This window comes from Apodemus sylvaticus, chromosome 10, assembly GCF_947179515.1.
Source record: "Apodemus sylvaticus chromosome 10, mApoSyl1.1, whole genome shotgun sequence".
In the NCBI taxonomy this organism is placed as follows: domain Eukaryota; kingdom Metazoa; phylum Chordata; class Mammalia; order Rodentia; family Muridae; genus Apodemus; species Apodemus sylvaticus.
This window is the reverse complement of record NC_067481.1, coordinates 51760147-51785673: the sequence shown is the minus strand read 5'-3', so window position 1 is coordinate 51785673 and position 25527 is coordinate 51760147. Positions and strand designations below refer to the sequence as shown.

The following is a 25527-nucleotide window of genomic DNA, read 5'->3' as shown; positions in this document are numbered from 1 at the left end:
AAGACAGGAACTCAGGTATGGTCTTGAGTTAGAACACTTGCCTATCATATGTAGGGCCCTGGGTTCAAATTATACCACAAACAAAAAACAAATAATAAAACCTTCCACATTTAAATACTTAAAATTTGCCTGTATACTCTCATAGGAATTTATATACAAATGTGCTTCAGAAAAATAAAGGTGTAACAAAGAGATTAAATTTTTTTTTAGTTTTTTTTTTTTTTTTTTTTTTTTTTTGAGACAGTTTCTCTGTATAGCCATAGCTGTCCTGGAACTCTCTCTGTAGACCAGGAAGATTTAAACTTCATATCTAGGATGTAGTAGTCTCAGGAAGGAGAAGCAGCCAAAGGAAATCCTAGGACCTGATCATGTAGTAAGCATGGCCCTATCAGTCAGTCCAGACTAGAGAGATACTATAGTGGATTCCAGGAGGAAGGTTTCCAAGAAAAAGGTGGCTTAATAGGATCAAGCAGTACTCTGGGCAGAGTAGGGAGGTAAAAGAGATCAATTATACTTAAGGTACTGCCAGAAAAAATATAATTAGAAACTCTAAGCCAAAGACAAATTCGTGTAAGGAATAAATGTGACTACAATACACTATAGATTTTGGCTCTCTTATTCTACATTTATAAAGTCAAAATAGTCTAGAAACAATTTAATGAAATAATTAAATATCATAATTGAATTTAGGGAAATAAAGGATGGAAGGTAATATAAGACATTTAAATCACTACTGGTTGCAGCAAAAATAAACGTGAAAGGTCTAAAATGGATACATAAGAAAACTATCATAGGATTATGTTCTATCTATCTATCTATCTATCTATCTATCTATCTATCTATCTATCTATCTATCGGTTCTCTCCTTGTACCGTATAGGTCCCAGGGGTCAAACTCAGGTCATCAGACTTGGTGGCAGAACCCCTTGACCCACTTAGCATGTCAGTGGCAGTCAGACATATGCTCTGGAGAAATGGGGTAATTACCCCAAGAAATATATCCATGGCGTTAAAAAGGTAAGGACTTAGGAATGGGAATGGGCTACTACACAGCATTTTTCTTTTTCACTATAAGCCACCATACTTTGATTATGAATTATGGCTATGCACTGCTTCAGTAGAATGTAAAATAGGGTTGGGGATACTGCTCAGTTGTTAGAACACTTGTGTAGCGGACAGGAAATCCTGGGTTAAATCCTCAATGTTGCATTGAAAAAGAAGAAAAAGAAAGAATAAAAGATTTTTTTGTTTTGTTTTTTGTTTTTGGAGAGAGGATTTTTTTTTTTTTTGGTTTTGTTTTTTCAAGACAGGGTTTCTCTGTGTAGCCCTGGCTGTCCTGGAACTCACTCTGTAGACCAGGCTAGCCTCGAACTTAGAAATCTGCCTGTCTTGCTTCCCAAGTGCTGGGATTAAAGGCATGCGCCACCACTACCCCACCAGAGAGAGGATTTCTGTATAGCCCTAGCTGTCCTGGGACTTGTGATCCACCTGCTTCTACCTTCCAAGTGGGTTTAAAGATGTGTGTCATCATCGTTTGGCTGGCAAGATACTTAAATTTAAAAAAAAAAAGTTGTTTTTTTTTTTGTTTTGTTTTTTTGTTTTGTTTTGTTTTTTGAGACAGAATTTCTCTGTGTAGCCCTAAAAAAGGATTTTTAGCCAGGTGATGGTGGCACATGCTTTTAATTCCAATACTTGGGAGGCAGAGGCAGGTAGATCTCTTGAGTTCAAGGGCAGCCTGGGCTACACAGAGCAGCTTTGTTTTTTTATATCCATGAGTGTTTTGCTGCCTGCATGCATGTGTGCCATGTGCTCACCTGGCATGGGAGTTGGCAGAAGTCAGAGCCCTTGGGACTGGAGCTACAATTCTGAGCTGCCATTCGGGTAATAGGAATGAAACTTGGGTTCTGTGCCAGAGCAGCAAGAGTTCTTAACCACTGAGTCATCTTTCCAGCCCTGCCTCGGCAAACAAGATATTTTAAAGGGAATATTTTAGTCCAGGAAGAATTTTTATTCTTTTAATTTTTTTTTTTTTTTTGAGACAGGGTTTCTTTGTATGACCCTGGCTGTCCTGGAACTAACTCTGTAGACCAGACTGGCCTCGAACTCAAAAATCCACCTGCCTCTGCCTCCCAGAGTGCTGGGATTACAGGCATGTGCCACCACAGCCTGCCCGGCTCTTTTAATTATTTTCGAGATAGGCTTTCAGATAGTCTAGTCTGGCCTCAAGCTCACTTTGTCCTTTACTGAGGATGACTTTGGACTACCACTGATCCTCCAGCCTTTATCTCCTAAGTGCTGGAATCACAGGTATGCACCAGCATACTCTATTGAGGAGGAGTGTTTTCTGAAATAAACTTATGAAAAACTAGTAGATCTTCTAGGATTTCTTGCCTTTTCTGTAGGTAGAATTTTCTATCAGCAAGAGAAGAAAGTTGCAGCAGGCATTTCTGATGAGTTTAGAGAATTCCCAGAGAAAGGGATCTATTCTTGAAGCCTACTGTTAATGGTATTGATTTTTTTTATTATCAATAAATATTGGCTTTTAAAAATTATTTATTCCCAGAAGATGGTAATAGATTTCTCTAATCCTAGCACTTAGGAGGCAGAGGCAGGTGGATCTCTTAAGTTCAAGGCCAGTCTGGTCTACACAGTGAATTTCAGAATAGCGAGAGTTACACAGAGAAACCCTGTCTCAAAAAACAAAAAACAAACAAAAAACAAAAAACCAATGATAAATAAGTAAAGTTGTTATGTGTATGAGTATTTTGCCTGTCTGTATGTATATCACATGTGTGCCTTGTGCCCAAACAGGCCAGGAGAGGGAGTTGGAATGATTCAGGAGGGGAACTGGAACTGGAGTTACAGTTTTGAGCCAGTTGGGTACTGGGACTCAAATGTGGATCTTTTGGAAAAACAGCCAGTGCTCTTAATTGAACTATCTTTCCAGTCCCCAAACATGAAAATTTACATCCAGCTAAGTTGGTATTATTTCTGGGTGCTTTAAAATAGGAACTGGGATGTAGTCCTGAGGTAGAGCACTTCCTTTGAATGGTGAGGCCCAGAGTTAAATCTGTATCCAGAATTCATATGCTAATGTGTGTTAGCAAAATAAAGGAGAAAGAATAGACATGTAAACAAAGCACCCATACACATGAAATAAATAAAAATAGACATGCAGACAGTGGAATAGAACTGAGGACCTAGAACTCAATCCACCCAAATATAGCTACCTGATTTTTGACAAAGATATCAAAATAAAATAAAATAAAATAAACATTAATGAGAAAACAGGCTCTTCAACAAGTATTGCTGGGAAAACTGGCTATCCATAGTTAGACCAACGGAACCAGAATTCTCTCTGTACTAAAGTATATTCAAAATAAAGATCTTGATTATCATTATTGCTTTCTGAGAGAGGGTCTCACTAGTCCTGGCTGACTTCCTCTGTGTACTCTGCTGAACTGGAACTAACAGAGATACATCTGCCTTTACCTTCTGAATGCTGGAAGTAAAGGCATTAGCTACTATGCCTGGCCCTTTATTTTATTTTTATTTATTTTATTTATATATTTTTGAAGACCTAAATGTAAGGCCTGGGACTCTGAAAATATTTCGAGATACAAGGATAGGCAATGGCTTTCTGAAAGGATCCCAACACATCAAGAAATAGCACAAACTAACAAATGGTGTCACATGAAATTAAAACAGCAGAGGAAACAACTACTAAGGGAAGACACAACCTGTGGAGTCCAAAAGCCATTTCAGGAGCTACATGTCATAGATATTAATAGCTAGAATCTATAACAAAGAAGAAGAGGAGGAGGAAGAGGAAGAAGAAGATGAGGAGGAAGAGGAAGAAGAAAAGGAGGAGGAGGAGGAGAAAAAGAACAAGAACAACTGAAACCCAAAACCAAGAAAACTCATCCAATCAATAAGTGGGCAAAATAAGACAAATTTCAAAGGAGTACAAATGGCCAATAAATATATGAAAAGTCATTTTAAATATCTTTAACTGTCAGGGAGATACAAATCTAAACTTGAGAGCCCATGTTTTCCTAGCAAAGTAATTATTGCTAAGGAAGCAACAAACAGGGTGAAATGACTCAGTGGGTAAAGAACTGCATCTGACTACTTGAGTTTCACCTCTGAAATCTGTAAGGTGGAAAGAAAAAATCGACTCCTCCAAGCTGCTCTTTGACCTTTACACATCCCTGTGGCATACACACACGCACGAGCATGATACACAAAGAAAAACAAATGCTGCTGGGCGGTGGTGGCACACGCCTGTAATCCCAGCACTCTGGGAGGCAGAGGCAGGCGGATTTCTGAGTTCAAGGCCAGCCTGGTCTACAGAGTGAGTTCCAGGACAGCCAGGGCTATACAGAGAAACCCTGTCTCGAAAAAACCAAAATCCAAAACCAACCAACCAACAAACAAAACCAAATGCTGAGGATGGTAGATGGGTTAGAAACCCTTATATGTCAGAACATAAATTAGTGTAGTCACAATGGAAGTCAGTTGGAAAGTTTCTAAAACCAAAACAAACCCTCAGCACATGCCTTTTGTTTTGTTTTGTTTTTTTGGATTTGGGTTTTTCGAGACAGGGTTTCTCTGTGTAGCCCTGGCTGTCCTGGATGGAACTCACTCTGTAGACCAGGCTGGCCTCGAACTCAGAAATCCGCCTGCCTCTGTCTCCCAAGTGCTGGGATTACAGGCGTGCGCCACCACCGCCCGGCAGCACATGCCTTTTAACACTAGCAATCAGGAGGCAGAGGCCGGTGGATCTAGGTGTGTTTAAGGCCAGTCTGCTCTACACAGTGAGTGCAAAAACAGCCAAGGATATGTACAAATACACAAACCAAAAATAAACCTAAAAATAAAGTGTGTGTGTGTGGGGTAAGATAGTTCAGTGGTTAAGAACTCTTGTAGCTCTTGAAAGGACTTGGGTTTGGTTAACAGAATCTACAAGGCAGCAGCTCACAACTGTCTGTATCTCCATTTCTAAGGAATCTTTTTTCTGACCTCCAGAGACAGGGCACACACATGGTACACATATATCCATGAAGACACTTACATATCTATAATTTAAAAATAAGTCATTAGAAAAGAAAAAGTTATTTGAAAGAAAATGGATGGACCTAGATAGTCATGCTAAGTGAAATAAACCAAACTCAAAAAGACAAATGAGTGTTTTCTTTCTCATGTGTGGAATCTAAGTTTCAATAAAATTAAGAACTGAAAGTAGAATGGAATTATTTTGGAAGAGGAAGGGAAACAGTAGGAAAGGGATGCCAAACAAGAATTTAATTAAGAATGTGTGTGAATGGGTTTGGAGAGATGGCTCAGAGGTTAAGAACACTGATGATCTTCCGGAGGTCCTGAGTACAAATCCCAGTAACCACATGGTGGCTCACACCATCTGTAAAAGAGTTCTGATGCCCCTGAAGACAACTACAGTGTACTTAGATACTTAGATATAATAATATAGGGTCTGGAGAAATGGCCAAGGATTAAGAAAATTAGAGGACACAAAGGACAAAATGGTTTCCAGCAATCGTATAGTAGCATAAGACCCTTTGAAAGTCCAATTCCAGGGCATCTGATGCCCTCCTCTAGATTTTGGGTACCAGGCATACACATGGTACACATAAATTCACCCAGCCTCATATACATACCCATTAAAACTAACAAACAAAATCCTTAAAAACAAACAGAGGGAAATGGTGGTGCATGTTTTTAGTGCCAATCCAGGCAGAGGCAGGCAGATCTCTTGAGTTCGAGGCAACTTGGTCTACAGAGGGGTTCCAGGACAGCTAGGGCTATACAGAGAAACTCTTGTCTCAAAAAACCAAAAACCAACCAACCAAAACAAACAAACAAGTAAAACTACAAAAAACCAACCCCCCCCAACAACCAAACTGGCTTAGTCCTTAGGTGGGCAGTATTTCAAAATGGCAGATTCACTCTGTTTATTTGTTCCTTTGGTCTTGTGGGGCAGTTCTAGGGAGGTAACCCAGGGCCTTGTGTCTGCTTGTACAGTAATTTTTATTACATGCCTGCTGGAATCTGCTTCTCTTGTTTACTTTTCTTGGCGCTCACAGAAGCTTCAGGCTTTTGTGGGTAGAAATGTACCTGATTTCCTATGCAGAGTTTTTGCTTTTTTACAGTCCAGGTACAGGGACTAGGGACCAAATACTTATTGAAAGAATAAACAAGGGGCTCAGCATTTAAGAGCACTGGCTACTTTTCCAAAGGTCCTGAGTTCAATTCCCAGCAACCACATGGTGGCTCACAACCATCTGTAAAGGGATCCTATGGCCTCTTCAGGCGTGTCTGAAGAGAACAATAGTGTATTTATATACATAAATAAAGAAATCTTTAAAAGAAAAAAAGGAAATAACAAACAAAATTGACAGTCAAAGTTATTTTTCCTCCTCTTTTCTGTTTCTTTATTGCTACAGTGTTGACAACGCACAAAACTGGGAAATGGACAAAAAGGTTGGATAAGGTTATCTTTTCCTTATCTTGGATTTCACACTTGGACTTTGTAGGTGCCTTTCTAGAGGAGTCTGATCTATTATGGATCCTCACCCCTAGACGGAGATTGGGTGTCACTATGCAGCGAAGGGGGTCTGGGGTCTTCTCCCAATCCTCAGCCTTAAGTGTTGGGATTACAGGTGAATATTACCTGAATCTGAACCATGTATCATATCAGGTTGTGCTAATCACAACTCTGCACTTTACTCGTCTTTTTTTCCCCCTTACTCACAGTACTATTTATTTAAACGTTTTCTGCTATGAGACTCATAACATTTTATTTCAAGGACTATTCTGTGCATTCTTTATCAATTATCACCATGCACTCTATTTTGCGGCTGCTTAAAATGGGGCACACCAGTACTAAATTCGGCTTTGTTACAATGACTAATTCGCACACCTCGGATGTAGTGTTGGATGGCTGCTGGGTTCTCGCCAACATCTACCACTTCTGGTGCCATCACGCTCAGACCTCCTGCTTATATCTGGAGGCAGCGTCCTTAACCTCAGCGACCTCTTTGTCATGGCGTCCGCGGGGCGTCTACCAGCCGACGCTTCCGCAGCTGGGCGGGCGTGGACCTTCCCAAGATGGCGGGGCTGGACCCACTGCGCGCGGTGGGCGGGGTTCCGCCGCCGGAGGCGGGGCAGCAGGGCAGAGGGGTCGGGCTAGCAGGCGTGCGGCTTCTGAAGTAGGCAGGCTCAGCGCGCTTGCGCGGAGCGGCCCTGCGCGCAGTGAGGCAGTGGCGGGGGAAGGCACCGGTGGGGCCGACGGGCGGGCTGAGGAGGGAAGCGGGCGAGCGAAGTCCCAGTGCGCGCCGCGGCGGTCCGGGTACCCTCCCCTTCCGGGCGTGAGGCGCTGAGAGGAAAGCGGAGCGGAGCGGACTCGCATAGGCGGCGAGGTGTCTCTCGGGTCTCCCAAGACCGGCCTCCCGCGGCTTCGGCGCTCCAGTCGCGGGGCCCGGGTTCCTCAACACACCTAGCTCCAGGCACCGTCAGAGCTTGTCCCCAGCCCGTCGAAGTCCCGGCGGCAGCCCGGGCTCTTGGTGGGCAGGATGACGGAGCTGCAGTCGGCGCTGCTACTGCGAAGACAGCTGGCAGGTGAGCGACGGAGCGCCGGGCCGCGATCGCGGACTGACGAGCCGAGCCACTCGCCTCCTCTCGCCCGCTCGGAGGCTGGGTGGTGGCGGGCCGCGAGGGTGGGAGCCCGCGGGTCGCGGCCGGCTGGCGACACTCCTGGCCGGGCCGTGGAGGGTGTTGGGGGCGGGGACGCGCCCCAGCCTCGCCCTCGGACGGGCCGGACGCCCCGGGCGGCTGCCCCCTCCCCCACGGCACTGGGGCGTTGCGGGGGAGGGGCGTGGGTCCCGGTCGGGCCGACCCTCCCAGAGGGGCGGATCCCGGGCTCAGGTGCGGCGGAGGCCGCGGGACCTCAGGGACCCCGGGAGCCTGCGGGCCCCGCGCGGCTGCGAGTCCAAGCCGTGTCTGGGGCCGGATAGGGGAGACGCGCCAAACTTCTGGCCCGGCAGCGCGGGGTCCGCGGAGTTAGGGCAGACAACAAAAGCGACGGCCGGGCTGGCCTGGGTGCTGATGCGGGGCACCGAGGGCTCGGCGGGGAGCGCGACTCCGCTTCGCCTGCCTCCGCCTGGCACGAGCTCGGGCTGCGCCGCCCGTCTGGGGGTGGGTGGGCGCGGGCGCTGAGGAGAGCCGCTCGCTGGCCGGCCGGGGCTTTGTGCTCGGCACCGCACGGTTCGGGCTCCGTCGCGCAGGCCCGCAGCCACCGGGCTGTGGCCCGCCTTAGGCTCTGGCCAGGGGCGGCGGCTCCGTGCCTCCCCCGTGGAGTCTTAGTCCCCCTCCCCCATTGTCCCGGCCTCTGGCCGTTTGCGGCTTCCAGGTTGACTTTTTAGGGGGTTGGCTCCTACTCTGCTAGGACTGTGTGAGCGGAGCATGCGCGCTGGAGGCGTACGTGTGCGGAGTGGAAGGGGGGAGGGAGGAGGCGGGTTGGTGCCTTCACAATGCCGCCCCACGTGCTGCCAGATTTAAAGAGAAATGAACCGGTAGTTACCCCCGCTGTCCTATGCCAAGCGTGTGCCTTGCTTGGCTCAAGCGATTTCACCCCTCCTCAACCTGTAGCCAGTCCTCCTCCCTCCCCTGCCGCTCTCCTTTAAACTTAGCTCTGAAAGCCGGAATGTTGAGAAATGAAATAGATTTCTGTGAGTTTGAGGTGTCAGCTAAATCACCTTTACGGCTTCTTAAGGAAAAGGTCGACAGGGGCTGTTACAGATGGTATAATTAGATTTACTATTAGACCGTGAGCTAGCAGGTTTGGACAAGTATTAAAATTCTACGTGGGATAGCGATTTGAAGTGGATGGAAAAGTTAGAATACCCATCAGAAATATTTTCCGAAAGAAGTGAAGTAATTTATTGCGTCTTATTTAAAAACATCCTTTTTCTGTGCCCCCCCCCCCCCCCGGTTTATTTTGTTTTGGATGAAGGAATTAAGGTTTTTGTCTTCGTAGGAATTATTTATGAAAGCCTGCCTGGTCTGCAGTAGTGGATTCTGGAACAGCAAGGGCAATGTAGAGAAACACTGTCTCCCAAAACAAAAACAAAAACTAAATCAACTTTATCTGCATTAGTTTTTATTATGTGGCAAATTATTTTATTATGTGGTAAGCACTGAATATTAAAACAAATGCCTTACATAATGGAAATGACATACATTTTAAAAGGTGTGAAAGGTTTTACAGTTTAATAGTACCTGTGTTAAAATAAAACTCATTTGTGAGCATCCTTTTGGGGGGCGGGGGAGACAGGTTTTTTTCTGTGGAGTCCTTGGCTGTCTGGAACTCACAGAAATATGCCTGCCTGCCTGTCTCTCACAGGCTTTCTCTTGTATAACCCTGACTGTTCTGGAACTTGAGATGTAGACCAGGTTGGCCTTGAACTTAGATCCCTCTTCTATCTTCCAAGTGCTTGCCGCTACCTTCTTGTCCTCTGAGTACTGGGATTTCAATCCTGTGCCACCACACTAGGCGTTTTTATTTATTTATTTTGTTGTTTGTTTCCACAGGAATAACAAATAGTTTAAGTCATTTTTTTAGGGATAATTAACTTTCTCAAAATGTGTGAAATGAAGTTTGTTGATTGAAATGTGAAAATATTAAATTTATTTGAGAAGACTGGATAAGCACCTAAAAATAAAGGCTTTTTCTTTAGCATTTTTCTTATCATTTGAAAACAGTAAATGTTAAAATGTAATCTTGAAGTTAGTGAAGTTGTAAAAATGCCTTAAAAGTACTAAAATGAGCTGAGTAGGTAACATAATCTAAAGTGTTCTCAGTGCTAGAGTTTCAGAAACTTAGAGCAGTGGCTGTATTTGTTGAGGTAGTAGTGTGCCAGTGATAAAAGGTTTTGATTCATTACCTAGAAGAATTTATCCTGTAATGAAGAGCTTTGTTACTTCAGTCGTTGAGCGGAATGGTGCCCTGAGTAACAGAAATTCTCATTTCTGGTACCATGACATTTAGGGCAGTTGTTGCTGTGGAGGGTTAAACCTGTGCAGTAAAGGTTACAGCATTCCTGTCTGTACCCACTAGATACCAGTAGTACATCCCCTCATTTGTGACAGTGAAAAATATATCTATTGGCAAGGTCCCCTGAGACGGAGTCATTGGATTATGGTATGTCACCATTGTGGCTACTGGGAATCCAGTAAAAACACCTTACAGACACACATGAAATCAGATAGCTTGTGTATTTCTCTGTGATATTTTTAGGTTATGACTTACTCCTTTACGGAGTTAGTGGCAGTTTTTTTGTTTGTTTTGTTTTGTGATGCATTACATTAAACACCAAGAAATCCCTCAGTATAATATATCAATTAAAAAGCATTTTAAAGTTATTATAAACACAGATTAAAATAGAATACAGAGCTGGGCATGATGGCATGCATATGCCTTTAATCCCAGCATTTGGGAGTGAATTGGAGGCCAGCCTGGTCTATAATATAGGACAGCCAGGGCTACATAGACACTGTCTTTAAAGGAAAAAAAAAGTGCAAAAATTAATCATTGTTCCTCCTGACCAAGAGTTCTCTTTGAGGGACCTTGTCTTTACAGAGATTATTTTTTATATTTTATTTTAATTGAGACATTATCTTGCTTTGTAGTTCAAGGTGGATTTAGAATACTTGGGCTGTCTACCTCTACTCCCCTAGTCAAGGTTACAGACCCCTACTCCAGCTGAAGATGATGGTTTTTTTGGTTGAAGACTGCCACATACCAGCCACTGTTATTTTACACATTATCTCATTTAATCTTTCTGAAAGAAAACAGAGGCTTAGCAAGGTCAAATAAATGCTGAAGGTCAAATGAATGCTGCTAATGGAGTTGGTAGAACCAGGACCTTGTTTTATAAACTTCTTGTTTGTTGGGTAAATTGCTCTCCAGGGAGCAGGAGTTTACACAGTGAAGTAGAATTTTACTCTTAAAATTTTTTATGTATATGGATATTTTGCCTGTATGTCTGTGTGCCACATGGGTGCCTGGTACATGCTTAGTGCTAGAAGAACGCATCAGACCTGTTAGAACTGGAGTTATAGATGGTTGTGAGATGCCATGTGGGTACTGGGTATCTATCTGTCTGGGTTCTCTGGAAGAGCAGTCAGTGTTCTTAACTGTCGAGCCATCTATCAGTCCCTATGAAGTAGAATTTAAAAATCAAGTACCATATGTGTAGATATACTCCTTTGGTACAAGCACTTGTAAGACAGATGGATTTGAATCTCTTGAGTTCAAGGAAATCCTTAGTTACATAGTAAGACCCTGTCTGGGGTGCTAGGGCTGGGGGTGCTAGGGGGACTCTCAAATACTCAAAATTAGCTTACTCAGTATTATTATTTTTTTCATCTTAGTAAAACTTACTGTATAAAATAAATTTTTAGGTAAGGGCTGGAGAAATGGCTCAGGTTTTAAGAATATTGATCTAAGGGATATAATGCTCTTTTTTGGGTTTTGTGTATACACAGATATTCATGAAGGCAACACTTTCATATACATAAAATAAAAATAAATCTTAAAAAAAGATCTTCAGCCTGGTCTACAGAGTGAGTTCCAGGACAGCCAGGGCTACACAGAGAAACCCTGTCTCAAAAAACAAAAACAAAACAAAAAAAGTAAAAAATGATCTTAAGTAAGCTAGGTAGTGGCTCAAGCCTGTAAATCCCAGCTGTGGGAGAGAGGCTGAGAACAGTCAAGAGTTTTTTGCTTCCCGTCTCAAAACAAACAACAACATAAATAAGTAAAAAGAAAAAAACAAAGCTGAAAACCGTATTTATTTTGAAAGGTGGGGTCTGATGTAGCCCAGGGTGTATCCAATGATGACCTAAACTTCTGATCCTGTAGCCTTTATCATGTGAATGCTTGAATTACAGGTATGTGTCATTATACTTGGCTTTATGTTATTCTAGGTATTGAATACAGAACTGCATGCTAGGAAAGTACTCTACCAACTGAGCTACATCTTTACACTCTACTTTTACTTTCCTCTATTTCTTTTCCTCATTATTTTATAGACATTCTAAAATAGGAGAATTCCTTTATGCAATAACAAAATATTTGGGTTCTTATAGTAGAAACTTTGATTGTGTATATTAAATGTAACTTTAAAAATCTATAACCTGTATTTCTTGGTTACCTGTCTTTTTTTTTTTTTTTTTGAGACAGGGTTTCTCTGTATAGTCCTGGCTGTCCTGGAACTCACTCTGTAGACCAGACTGGCCTCTAACTCAGAAATCCGCCTGCCTCTGCCTCCCAAGTGCTGGGATTACTGGGGTGGGCGTGAGCCACCATGCCCGGCTAGGCTACCTGTCTTAAGTAGGTTGTAATGTCAGACTGTAAAAATAGAGATTTCTGGCCTCCTTCAAAGAGGATAGGTTTGTATTTGTTGATATGGCCTAGGAATCCAGTGGACTTTACTTTTTTTCCTTTATTTTGTGGTGCTAGAAATTGAAACTAGGTGAATGCTAGGTGCAAGCATTCTACTACTGAGCCACACTCTCAGCCCAAGAATTTAATACTTCTTAATGTCCTTTTAGAATATATTGGCCTTCTGATAATCCCAGTAGAAATCACAAAACAGGGAAAATAGAGTGAGGGATAATTCCTCTAGTATGTAGAAGATTCAGAGTAATGAACATGTGGTTAAGTGTGCTGGCTGCCCTCGAAGAGGACCAGGATTTGATTCTCAGTACCCTTGTGGTGACTTAAAACCATTTAATTTCATTTTCTGGGGATCTGACACTCTCTTCTTCCAGGCACTAGGTATGCAGGTGGTGAAGATATAAACATCTATACACCTTACAAAACAAAACAACAGCAAACAATTACATTTTAAATGAGAAAAATTGTTGAAATGAAAGTGTGGCCCAGTGTTACACTTTGCCTAGGATGTGTGAGTCTTAAGTTTGATCTCCAACCATTGCTCAAACCAAAAAGACCCTTCATGTTTAGAAACTAAAGAAAAGCTTACAAGTAAATTTATATAAACTACCAATTCAAGTGCTAGAGGAGTTTGCTTTTATATTTGGGGTGGTGGTGGACTGGTTCTAAACTTACTGTCTTTACTTTCTAACTGCCAGGTCTATAGATAATTGGTTTTATTCAGTGCTAGGGATCCTACTCAGGACTTTATATATGTTAGACAAACACTGCCAACTGAGCTATATTCCACCCAAACTTGGGACTTTCATTTTGTTTTGTTTTTGTTTGTTTGTCTTTGAGATGGGTTTTGATACAGACCTGTCTCTCCTAGAGCTGCTCACTATGGAGCTTCAAGACCAGGCTGGCCTTGAACTCACAGAAGTCTGCGTGCCTCTGCCTCTCAAGCACTGAGGTTAAAGTGCTTTATACTTGTGAATTTTCAATATCCAGAAATCATTTATTATTAAATTAATAATATGACAAGTATTTATTGAATGTTTTGATGTGCGCGCATGCACACGCACACAACTACTAGGGCTGGTAAAGGTTGGTAATTTTTTTTTTTTCCAACACAGGGTTTCTCTGTGTAGCCTTGGCTGTCCTGGAACTCACTTTGTAGACCAGGCTGGCCTCGAACTCAGAAATACACCTGCCTCTGCCTCCCAAGTGCTGAGATTAAAGGCGTGTGCCACCACCGCCTGGCTAAGGCTGGTAATTTTTAAAGATTGATTTTATGTGTGTATGTCTTATCTGTGTAAGTATATGTGATATGTGTTCATGTCTAAAGAGGCCAGAAGAGGGCATTACATATTCTGGAACTCAAGTTACAGGCCGCTATAAAACGCCTGACATCTGTGCTAGGAATTGAACTCAGGTCCTATAGAAAAGCAGCAAACATTGAGCTGCTGAACCATCTCTACATCTCCTATTAAAAATACCAAATTAGCATTAATGAAGCAAACATGGTTGGAAGAGGTATTGTATGGCTTAAAGTCGCTCTAACTAAGGAAACATCCAGGAATTACTTGATGTATTGTAATATGGGATCTGAAGAAAGCCTTAACTTTTGGTGAATAAGTGAACTTTCTTTTTTTTTTTTTTTAAATCATCCTCCCTCCCTCTGGCCCTGCTCTGGTCATATTTATTTCATATGTGTGGGTCCACTGTCACTGTCTTCAGACACAGCAGAAGATGGCATTGGATGCCCATTACTGTAGTAGTTATTAATAAAAAGGCACCGCCCTGCCCTGCCAGGTCTCTGAACCATGTCCCGGCAGGTCTCGCTCTGGACTACTCTTAACTGCATCCAAGCTGTGTTTCCACTCTGCCATAGACTCTGTAAATGGTGGGAATTCCACACTTCTGCCCAGCACCCACTCCTTCTAAGTATCCAGTAAAACATGACTCTTAAACTTGAATCGTTAACCAAATATATTTATGTATAAGAAACTGTCAATTACATAATGCCAATTTATAATGATAAAATATTATCCCAATATTTCTAACCTCTCCAAAACACCAAAAATACATCAGAAGCCATCTGGATATCCATGCCTCCCCCCTCCTCTCTCCCCTCCCCCACCCCTCACTTCCCTTAGCTTTCAGTCACTGGCCTTTCATTGCCTCCATGTAAATGGGTAGGAAACATCTTGCAATGCATTACAGATGGTTGTGAGCCACCATGTGGTTGCTGGGAGTTGAACTCAGGACCTCTGGAAGAGCAGTTGGTGCTCTTAACCACTGAGCCATCTCTCCAGCCCATGAGTGAACTTTCTTTCTTTCTTCCTTTTTTTTTTTTTCTTCTTGAGACAAGATTTCTCTGTGTAGCCCTGGCCATCCTGGAACTCAGTCTGTAGACCAGGCTGGCCTCAAACTCAGAAATCCGCCTGCCTCTGCCTCCCAAGTGCTAGGATTAAAGGCATGCCCCACCACTGCCTGGCTAAAAGTGAGCTTTCTTAGTGTTAAGGACTAAAACAGTTTTTAAGCAATAGTTACATAGTGAATCGTTTCAATAATAGGAAATTTAGGTATTTATAAATAATAATTTAATTTTTTAAAATGTAAATAAAATATTATAGAACAAAGTATACTTTCTGCATTAGTCTTTATAATGGATGATCTCACTTCTATTTCTTTCTTTTTGGTTTTTGAGACAGGGTCTTACTATGTAGCTTTGGCTAGCTTGATGCTTGTTGTATAGAGGTACTCAAACTTACAGAGAAACACTTGCCTGTACCTTCAGAGTGCTGGATTTAAATTAAAGGCATATGCCACCATACTTATATAACCTGTTCTAAATCTTAAATACTGGTTGATATGTTTAAGTGTAGAACTAAACTGTGGCTTTTAGATAATTATTAGCACATTAATATATTTACTATAAAGCAATACTAATAGTTCTATATGTAGCTTACTTAAAATAATACATATTATATTTTGTGATATTTCCACATGTTTGTGAATTAAGGATCCCTTAATTATTACTAGAATGAAAGCATAATCCATAGAAGAAAATATTGATACACTAGACATTATCAAAACTAAAACCTTTGGGTGTATGAAAACTTTTAGGGAGATGAGAAGATAGACTACAAGGTTGAGAAAGATGGCTCTCAGTAAGAATGCTTGATGTTTAGGTATGAGTTCAAGCTCCTAGCACCCATGCAAGAGCCTATAGCTGCAAATGTCTGTAAATACAAGCATAGATGTGGATGGAGACAAGTTTATATCTGGATCCCTGGAGTTCCTTGGCTAGCCCTTCTAGCCAGGTGAAAACAGGGAGCTTTAGTTGAGGTTCAGTGAGAGACCCAGTCTCAAGAGAAAGGCTCTTGGCATCCTTTTGTACCCTAAGCATGTGAAGGTATGAGTCCACAAACCCTCATGCATTTCATTCACATAACCACCACCCACAGATAATACTACATATACAAAAACACTAGTTATGAATTGGAATGACTTTTTTTATTATATATGATATGTGTTTGTGGGTTCATGCATGCCAAGTCATATATATGAGAGTTAAAGGACAACTTTTTAGAGTCTTTGTTTTTCTTTCCATCTTTGTGTTGGATTCAGATATCACACTTAGGTCATCAGGCTTATATGACAAATGGTTTTATCCAGTGATCCTCTGTAGTCCTAGAGTATCAGTTCTCAACTTTTGGGGGTTGGGTGGCTTAAGCTACCCATTCACAGGGTCACTGAAGACCACCAGAAAACATAGTATAACAGTAGCAAAATTACAGTTATGAAGTGGCAATGAAAATAATTTTATGGTTGGAGGTTACAATAGGAGGAACTGTATTAAAGGGTCACAGCATTAAGAAGGTTGAGAACCACTGTCTTTGCAAGATATGTTTGGCAAAAGCCAATGTATAAGAAACTAAACTATACAGTAAAAACCAGTCACTTAGGAAACAAACAAAAGACAGACCTTTCACTAAAGAAGGATGGATACACAGATGGCACATAAGCAAATGAAAAGATGTTTGGTATCAGTAGTCATTAGTCAGTAGACATTAGGGAAAATACAAATTGAAAGCACAATAATATATTACTATGTTACCTATTAGAATAGCTAAAAATAAGATGTGAGTAGACATAGTCACCAGTTGTTGGCAAAGATACTAAGAAAATCTTTTATATATTATTGGTGGGAATATGGAGTGGTGCAATCATAGAAAATCTTTTGTAGTTCTTTTCTTTCTCTCCTTCCCAGTCTATGGTAGCCAAGGATGACCTTGAACCTCTGATCCTCCTGTTTCTGCTTCCCATGTGCTAGGGTTATAGGCTTGTGCTACTACACAGAAGATATTTTTGTTTCTTTGATTGTCAAAACATATTTATTCTTGTAGCCATTTTAGATTTATGTTTATGAGTATACTGTCCCTGGCTTCAGACACTAGAAGAGGGCTTGGGATCCCATATACAAATGGTTGTGAGCCACCATGTGGTTGCTGGGAATTGAACTCAGGAGCTCTGGAAGAGTAGTCAGTGCTCTTAACCTCTGAGCCATCTCCCCAGCCCCTTCTTGTACCCATTTTAAACCTTTAATTTTAAATTAAATTTTTGTTTGTATGTGTTTGGGCACATATGTCATGGTACGCTTGTGGGGGTCAGAGGGGCAATTTGCTGGATGGAGTCTCTTTTCTCGTACTATGCAGGTCTTTAGTATCAAACTGATGTCCATTTAGCCATCCATCTAGCTGGCTCCTAGTCTACTTTTTGTTTCCTGTTTTTGCTTTTGGCCTTTTCCAAACAGGCTTTCTCTGTGTAGCCTTGACTGTTTTGGAACTTGCTTTGTAATCAGGCTGGCCTTGAACTTACAGACTCACCTGCCTCTGTCTCCTAAGTGCTGGGATTAAAGACATGTGCTATTATGCCCTGTCTTCTTTCCACTTCTTTTCTTGTGATTAGTGCAGCTGTTAATATATATGCAAAAATTTTAAGACTCTTCTTTCATTTCTTTTTTTGTCTGTACCCGCAAATATAGCCTTAGCTGGCCTACAGCTCACCATGTATATCAGGAAAGAAATCTACCTGTCTCTCTGCTTCTTGATTGCTGGGATTAAAGATGTGCACCACATCAACAAGTCCTGTCTTAATTTTTATTAGCTTTATTTATTCATTCATTTATTTATATTTTTGGTTTTTTCGAGACAGGGTTTTTCTGTATAGCCCTGGCTGTCCTGGAACTCACTCTGTAGACCAGACTGGCCTCGACCTCAGAAATCCGCCTGCCTCTGCCTCCCAAGTGCTGGGATTAAAGGCATGCGCCACCCCCCCTGCCTGGCAGCTTTATTTATTTTTGAAGAGTATAAGTTTTCAGTAAAGCTGAACAGCAGATACTATTTCCAGTATGCTTCCTTTCTTAGGAATAAATAGGTTCTTCCATGATCTATATCATCTACTAGAATGTAGTTAACATTTATTAAGTTATTAAGAGTTATTAACAAGTTATTAAGAATAGCTTACAGGAAGTTCAAGATAACAATACAGATGCAGCCAGTGTTTCTGAGCAGCCACAAAGATGGCTGAAATTGAGAAGTGGATCTTCTGCAAATTCGCCTGCCGTGGTGTGGATCTGGACCAATTACTGGGCATGTTCTATGAGTAGCAGATGCAGTTGTACAGTGCTTTCTAGACGCAGTGGAAGCATTATTTACATTATTCAAGCATTTGAGAAAAACCAAGTAGGAGGGCCTACCCATTGAGAAGCCTGAGGTGGTGAGGATCTACCTGAGGAACATGATCATCCTACCAGATGGTATGCAGCATGGTGGACTTATACCTTTAACCAGATGGAAATTAAACAGAGCTGACATGCCACTACTTGTGTGAGTTCTCCAATACCTATATGCCTTTTAAGCACAGCTGGCCTGGTATTAGTGCCACCTACTCCTGCTTCATCCTCAAGTAGCTGAGGCAAATACTCATGTTTAGTCCCTGGAGGGGGGTAAAAAAGAAAGACTGGCTTACAGATGGTGATTCATTCAAATAGTTCAACAGTGGCTGATTCCTAATAGAAAGGCCAGAAATCCTACTAATTATTCAGTTTACGAGACTAGATGTCACAGCAGTTCCAACCTGGTACTGGAGTATAGGATTCCAAGAGAGTGGCTGGTCTTTAGTCTTTGTCGGAATCCTGAAGAATGTATTTTAATTCCAATGAAGGAATGGGTCTAAAACAGGTTAGATGAAGTTCAATGAAGTCGAAGCAGGCAAAAAGCAAAAGACAAACAGTCCTTATGTGTCCTTTTATGTGGGGCATAAGATTTAAGGGGCATAAGTGGATCTTCCCACTTAAAAAGATCAAGAAAAATTCTTCACAGGCATGTCCAGCTATTTGTGTTTTTATTTCAGATGTAATCAGTTGATAACCAAGATGAATCATCACAGGTTTACACTTTAATTTTTAGACCCATGAATCCTAACTTTAAGAAAAACTATGGTGAGTCAAAGCATATATCACCTTCAGGAGAACTCTGGTCCTATAGGCATGTCTTTAAGAGGCCATCCCATTTTTTTTTTTAACAGTCCAGCTGTTTAGGATAGTGACAAACAAAAAAGAAGCAGTGAATTATATGAGATGGCTTGCACCTCTCTGGCTGTGAAGTGAGCTTCTTGGTCAGAAGTAATGCTATGTGGAATATCATAGTGTTGGATAAAATATTCTATAATTCCGTGGGTTTAGTTTTGGCAGAAGTTTTATATGCAGGAAGGCAAATTGAAAACCAGAATACATTGTATTTCAGCAAGGACAAAACATTGCCCTTTCCACAATGTAAATGGTGCAATGTAGTCAACCTGCCACTTAGTTGCTGGCTGGTCACCTAGGGGAATAGTGTCACATTAGACTTAGTGTTTGTTTCTGCTGCTGGCAGATCTGGTACTCAGTCATAGTGGGAGCTAGATACATCCTCAGAATACCTAGGATTATAGAGATAGATCATGGAGAGAAATTGAGGTTTCACACTATGTGGCAGGGTTTGAGTCCCTGAAGAAAAAAACTATGAGGGTATTGGTGACAGTGCAGCACAGTTGTAGTAGACATGCCAACATTTTGGAGATGCCTGTACTGTGAGATGAACAGGATAGCAGCAGCTATGGAGTGGAGCCAGTCGAGCCTACAAGAAAAGCTGCATGTCCTGAGGAAGACAGAGCTGGATAAATGCTGCTGCCAAGGACCCTTAAAGCGTAGTGGATCCTCAGTGGGTCCCAGACATTAAGCAGTGATTCTTTATACGTTTGAACTTTGATTTGATTTGTAACTGCCCCGATTCTGACCTCTTAAAGTATGTAACTTATTTTTTTATTTTTATGTGAGCCTACAGTTGAAGCATTTCGAAGTTTTAGAGGGAGTTTGGATATTTTAAAGAGACTGAATTTAAAGTTTTGATGTTTTGTTTTTGTGACAGGGTTTCTCTGTGTAACCCTGGCTGTTTTGGAATTGCCCTGTAGATCAGACTGACTTCGAGATCAGCCTACCTCTGCCTCCTAAGTGCTGATATTAAAGGTGTGTGTGCCACCACCATCATGTTCCCTTCTTTGATTTTTGAAATGGGTCTGTCTATATAGGCAATCCTGATATGGGACTTGTTTATATTCCATGTTGCCTTCAAAACTTGTGCTATTTCTGCCCCAGCCATCCAACTGCTGAGACTATAGCTCTGTGTCACCTTGTCCCACTCAGTTTTCTCTGTACTCACATACTGGAAACAGTATGAAGCTCTACTTGGGAAGAGGGATATCTGCTAACTCCTAGAATTTTATAAGGGAAGACTTCTATCTTTTCTTCCACTTAGTTGGAACTAAGTGGAATATACATACTTATATTCTGAGTTTGTATATTTCTGTCTGTCTGTCTGTCTATCTTATCTAATCTATCTATCTATCTATCTATCTATCTATCTATCTATCTATCTATCTATCTATCTATCTATCTCAAGACAGAGTTTTTGTAACAGTCTTGCTGTAGGCCAAGCTGTTCTCAAACTCACAGAGATCTGCCTGTCTCTGCCTTCTGAGTGCTGGGATTAAAGGCAGGTGCCACTACCTCACAGCCTGATATTTTATTTTATACTTTGGGATAAACTCTGTGTTGACAGTTTTCCAGGGATTGAAGAGTTGGGTCACATGATTGTGAAGGCTTGACAAAATTTAAATGTTGCTCTTTTTTACCCATATAGACTTCCTTCTGAAGGCTTAGATTTTTCAAAATCTACTTTATCTAGGGTTCTTAAATGCTTCAACCTTTCCTCTATCCCATCAACCAGGGGTAGGGGAGAAAGAAGGATAATAGGAAAGGGTGTTGTGGACTGTTCAGAAGTAATTCCTTGGGACGATTCCATTCTTCGATGTTAGGATATCAGCAGTCCATTTCAATAGCAAGTACCAAACATGAATCAGTAGTGGCAGCATGATCCAGCAGAAACAGCAAGACTCTGCCAAATGGCACAAGTCAGGAAAGTGGCCAGAATGAGCTGGAATACCACGAGAAGTTCTTTTGTGTGTTTCTAAGACCAGGAAAGCATTGTGGGCGTGTAGCAGTGCAAGAGTGTCCTCATTGTGGGGTTCTATTTATGTCCTTTCTAAACATCATATACCCTCTGAAGTGTCTGTTTTCAGCAAAACATCACATGCATGTTCTCTCACACGACAGCTTGCAGAAAAAAAACACGACACAACTGAGTTGTTAAAGAAACCAGATATTTCCACTTCATCCTCCCCTTTATTTTCCAGATTAGTAGCTTGGTTTTCATCTATGCCTGTTTTATTATTTAGACTGACCATTTAATTTTTCATTTTGGCAATCGTTTTAAATTTACTTTCTTCCCTTTTTCTTTCTTTCTTCCCTTCCCCTTTCCTGTTGTCTCCCCCCCCCCCCCAATCCCTACCACTCATTTGTATGCCTGTACTTGCATATGTAATATGTGCATGGAGGTACAGGCCCATGCAGCATAGGAGACTCATCAGGCATTTTCTTTATTGCTGTCTGGTTTATTTATCAGCCCTTGAGACAGGGTCTCTTACTAAACCTGAAGATTAAGGTTCAGCTAGGCTAGTGAGCTCCATTAATACCTGCATGTTTCTATCTTTTCTCTATGTGTGGGTTACAAGATACATGGCCATGCCCTGCCTTTTTTTTTTTTTTTTTTTTTTTTTTTTTTTGCACTTAGGTCCTTGTGTTGGCAGAAAAAAAGCACTTTTACATACTGTGCAATCACCCCAGCTCATTTTTAATTTCTTATTAAAAGTTTTGTTTATTGTATGTGTATATGGTGTGGGTATGAATGTGTGTGTAAGGGCACATACACATACGCTTACATATAAGCTTACATGTGTTCATTTCTTCTACTATGAGTGTGGAGATCAAACTCTGCCAGGCACGTATGGCATGTTAGGACAGCTAGGAAACTCTGTATAGAAAATGAAAACAGGGGAAACAACAACAATCAAAAGCCAAAATACCTGAAACATATGCCCTACCCATCTCCGTCTTGATTGGTATACTCCCTTTTCTTCTCAGCCTTCCTCTAACTAGAATACTTTTCACTTACTGTGTGTATCATTCCAGGGGGCCCTTGGAGACTATTGTCTTTTTTTAAATTATAGTATAGACCTTATGGGTCAAGTAATAAATAACATTGGAGCAAAAAGTGAGATATTCTGACTGGTTTCCTTTAAAATGGTTCTTTCATAATTTCATTTTTAAAATGAGCTAGATAAAAAGTTTTTTTTTTTTTTTCTGTAGGAAGGGTAAGACAATACTCTGAAGATAATGTGGTTATTTTATAGTGGTTTGAGTAGATAACATTGATCCTGAAATTTAATTAAATGGTTTCTTCAGTCCCTGGGTGCATATTTTTATAAATAGTTTAAATTGGAGAATTAACAATGCCCAAAGTGAAATATTCTATGAATCCTTTATTACTTCAAAATGTTATAGATAAAATTTTCAAAGAAGATTTATTTTTATTAAAATGTTTTTTATTTGTTTAATGTGTGTTTATTTTTTATTTTATGTGTGTTGATGTTTTGCCTGCATGTATGTTTGTGTGAGGGTGTTGGATCCTTGGAACTGGAGTTATAGATAGTTTCAAACTGCCTTGTGGGTGCTGGGAATTGTAGTCAGGTCCTCTGGAAGAGCAGACAGTGCTCTTTTTTTTGTTTGTTTTTGGTTTTTTTTTTTTTTTTTTTTTTTTTTTTTTTTTGATTGGTTTTTTTTTCGAGACAGGGTTTCTCTGTGTAGCCCTGGCTGTCCTGGAACTCACTCTGTAGACCATGCTGGCCCAAAAATCTGTCTGCCTCTGCCTCCCAAGTGCTGGGATTAAAAGACGTGCGCCACTACCACCCGGCTCCACATATGTTTTATGTGCTACATTCATACCTGGTGCTAGCAGAGGTCAGAAGGCATTGGATCCCTTAGAACTGAAGTTGCAGATGTCCTAAAGCCACCATGTTAGTCCTGGGAACCAGTCTGGGTTCCTTTGTAAAAGCAACAAGTGCTGCCAACAGCTAAAGCATCTCCAGCTTCTTCATATTTTTATCTATTTTGGTTTTCAAGACAGGGTTTCTCTGTAGCCTGGCTGTCCTGGAACTTTTCTTTTGTAGACCATGCTGGCCTCAAAGTCAGAGATCCTACTTCTTCCCAATTGTCGGGATTAAAGGTGTATGCCACCACTTCTAGCTATTACTGTTTTTGTTTTTTTCAAGACAGGGTTTGTTTGTGTAAACCTGACTGTCCAGGAGCTAGCTCTGTACACCAGACTGGCCTTAAGTCACAGAAATGCATCTGACTCTGCTTCCCTAGCACTGGGATTAAAGGAGTGTGCCACCCCCACATCCTCCCTCCAGCTGTTTTTATTTGTGTGTATGTGTATAAAATGTATTTATGTGTATTCATATATATGTGTTTGCCAGGTATACATGCCTGCAGAGGCCAGAAGAGGGTGTCTGATCCTCTTTAGCTGAAATTGGTGGAATTACCACCTTACAAGGGTGCTGGGAACTAAACACAGGTTCTGGAAGAGCAGCATGTACTCTTAACCACTAAGCCTTTTTTCCAGCCTACTTTTAGGTAAAATTTAACTCCGTTGAGAGTTTTCTAAATTAGTTATCTTTATATTATATTGAACATCTGTCTACTTGCCTATCTGTCCTTTATTACTAGAATGACAATTAGAAAATTGTCCTAAGAATTAGTTCTTTTTCAAAGTAGTTTTCTTATTTGAATTGTCTTTAAATATTGGGTTTATTAGATACTAGTAAAAATGCTTTTGTTTAATAAAGAAGGCAGTCAATCTTTGTAATTGCTATAAAATAGTATAGTAGAGAGAGTTGGGTAAAATATTGCTGTGGCATCTAGGGGTGAGACAAAACAGTAAAGTTGAAATGGCCCACAGCACTTGAGCGTTGCAGGATATTTGATCATACTGTGAATCCCCAAAGACTTTGATATTTACTGAAAAGACTTTGTGGTGGTGTATCTCAGCACTAGCACACACCTTTTACTCCAAGAACCAAAGTCAGTGCGAGGTCAAGAGGCAGTGAGCAAGTAATCAGCCCACAGGCAGTGAACATAAATAAGCAGGAAGGAGGGTCTTTGCGTTGAAGGGTATTTAAGACAGTGTGGAGGAGAAAGTTTTTCCTTTTGGGACACTAGTTGAAAGGAACATCAGCTGGATGTTTTGTTTTTCTCTGCTACACACACACACACAAGTGCGAGTTGGGCAGGGGTTTGTTTTTATTTTTTCCAGGAGAATAAAAGCAAAATCCTGTCCCAACCCTTGCTTGGGGATACTTAAAAGTGGTCTAGCACACTTAGGTTGTGGAGATGGATCACCAGCCAGTGCAGAACACTAAGCTCTTGAAAGTATCCTTTGTTACTAAGTGATACCTAAGTATCCTAAGACTTCATTTCAAGAAGATGTTTACCCTAAGTTTACTTTAAGTAGGTCAGTTAGATAATATATAACTGCTTTATAGATCCTTGGCAGTAAATGCAGTTTGAGATTTCTTTCTTTTCTTTTCTTTTTTCTTTTTTTGTTTTTTTGTTTTTTTTTTAGTTTTGGTTGTTTTGAGACAGGGTTTCTTCTCTGTATAGCCCTGGCTGTCCTGGAACTCACTCTGTAGACCAGGCTGGCCTCGAACTCAGAAATCTGCCTGCCTCTGCCTCCCAGAGTGCTGGGATTACAGGCGTGCACCACCACTATCCCAGTTTGAGATTTGCTGCCATATTCAGCTTTGCCAAGATGAGTTTAGCTTTTCTTTTCTTTTTATCCCTCCATCCCTCCCTCTTTTCCTCCCCTACTTCCCCCCCCCCAAAGAATTGGCCAAAGGCTTTAACTAATCCATATTCTTGTAAACCAATTATTTTTTGTAGTCTAGAGATATGTGGATGTGTTTGTATAGAGACTGCAGTCTGAAAACCATTTACTTTTATCAATATTGTCCATGTGTTTAAGAAAATATTACTTAAAAAGGATGGGAGAAATGACTCAATAGTTAAAGGTACTTATATTACATAGAGGACTCCACATTTCCAGTACCCATTGTAGGGGAGGGAGGCTTACAACTGTCTGTAACTCCTGTTCAAGGAGACCTGATGCCCTCTTCTGGGCTCTACTGGCACCAATATGATCTGTGACATACTGTTTTAAAAGTATTAATTTAAAAATTAGCTTCCAAAGTAATAGGTTTCCTTACAGCATTTTTAATATATACTTAGTTTTGGCTGATTCTTACCCATATCTCTATCAACCTGTCTGTTCCCATCAGTCCATCTGCTTTCATATCTGTGTTCTATTGCCTCTCATCTTGCTTTCATTTAAATTCACATATTTAACAACTAGAAACTAAGATTTACATATGAAAGTGTACTATTTATCTTTCTGTGTCTGGGTTAACTCAGTATACTTTAGTTTTCTCTATTTTCCTGTGAAAGCCATAATTTCATTTTTCATTATAGCTGAATACAAATCCTTAAAAATATGGAAAGCTATGGAAAGCTTC

General features: G+C 41.0%; 1 protein-coding gene across 1 annotated transcript in view; it reads left to right on the top strand.

Moving 5' to 3' along the window:
- Positions 1–7250: 7250 nt before the first annotated feature.
- Ube2g1 (ubiquitin conjugating enzyme E2 G1) overlaps positions 7251–25527 on the top strand; it is a 76945-nt gene continuing 58668 nt past the window's right edge. The window contains exon 1 of the mRNA XM_052194960.1: positions 7251–7634. Coding sequence (XP_052050920.1) covers positions 7589–7634 — 46 coding nt within the window. The 5' untranslated portion in view covers positions 7251–7588. The remainder of the gene's footprint in view (positions 7635–25527) is intronic.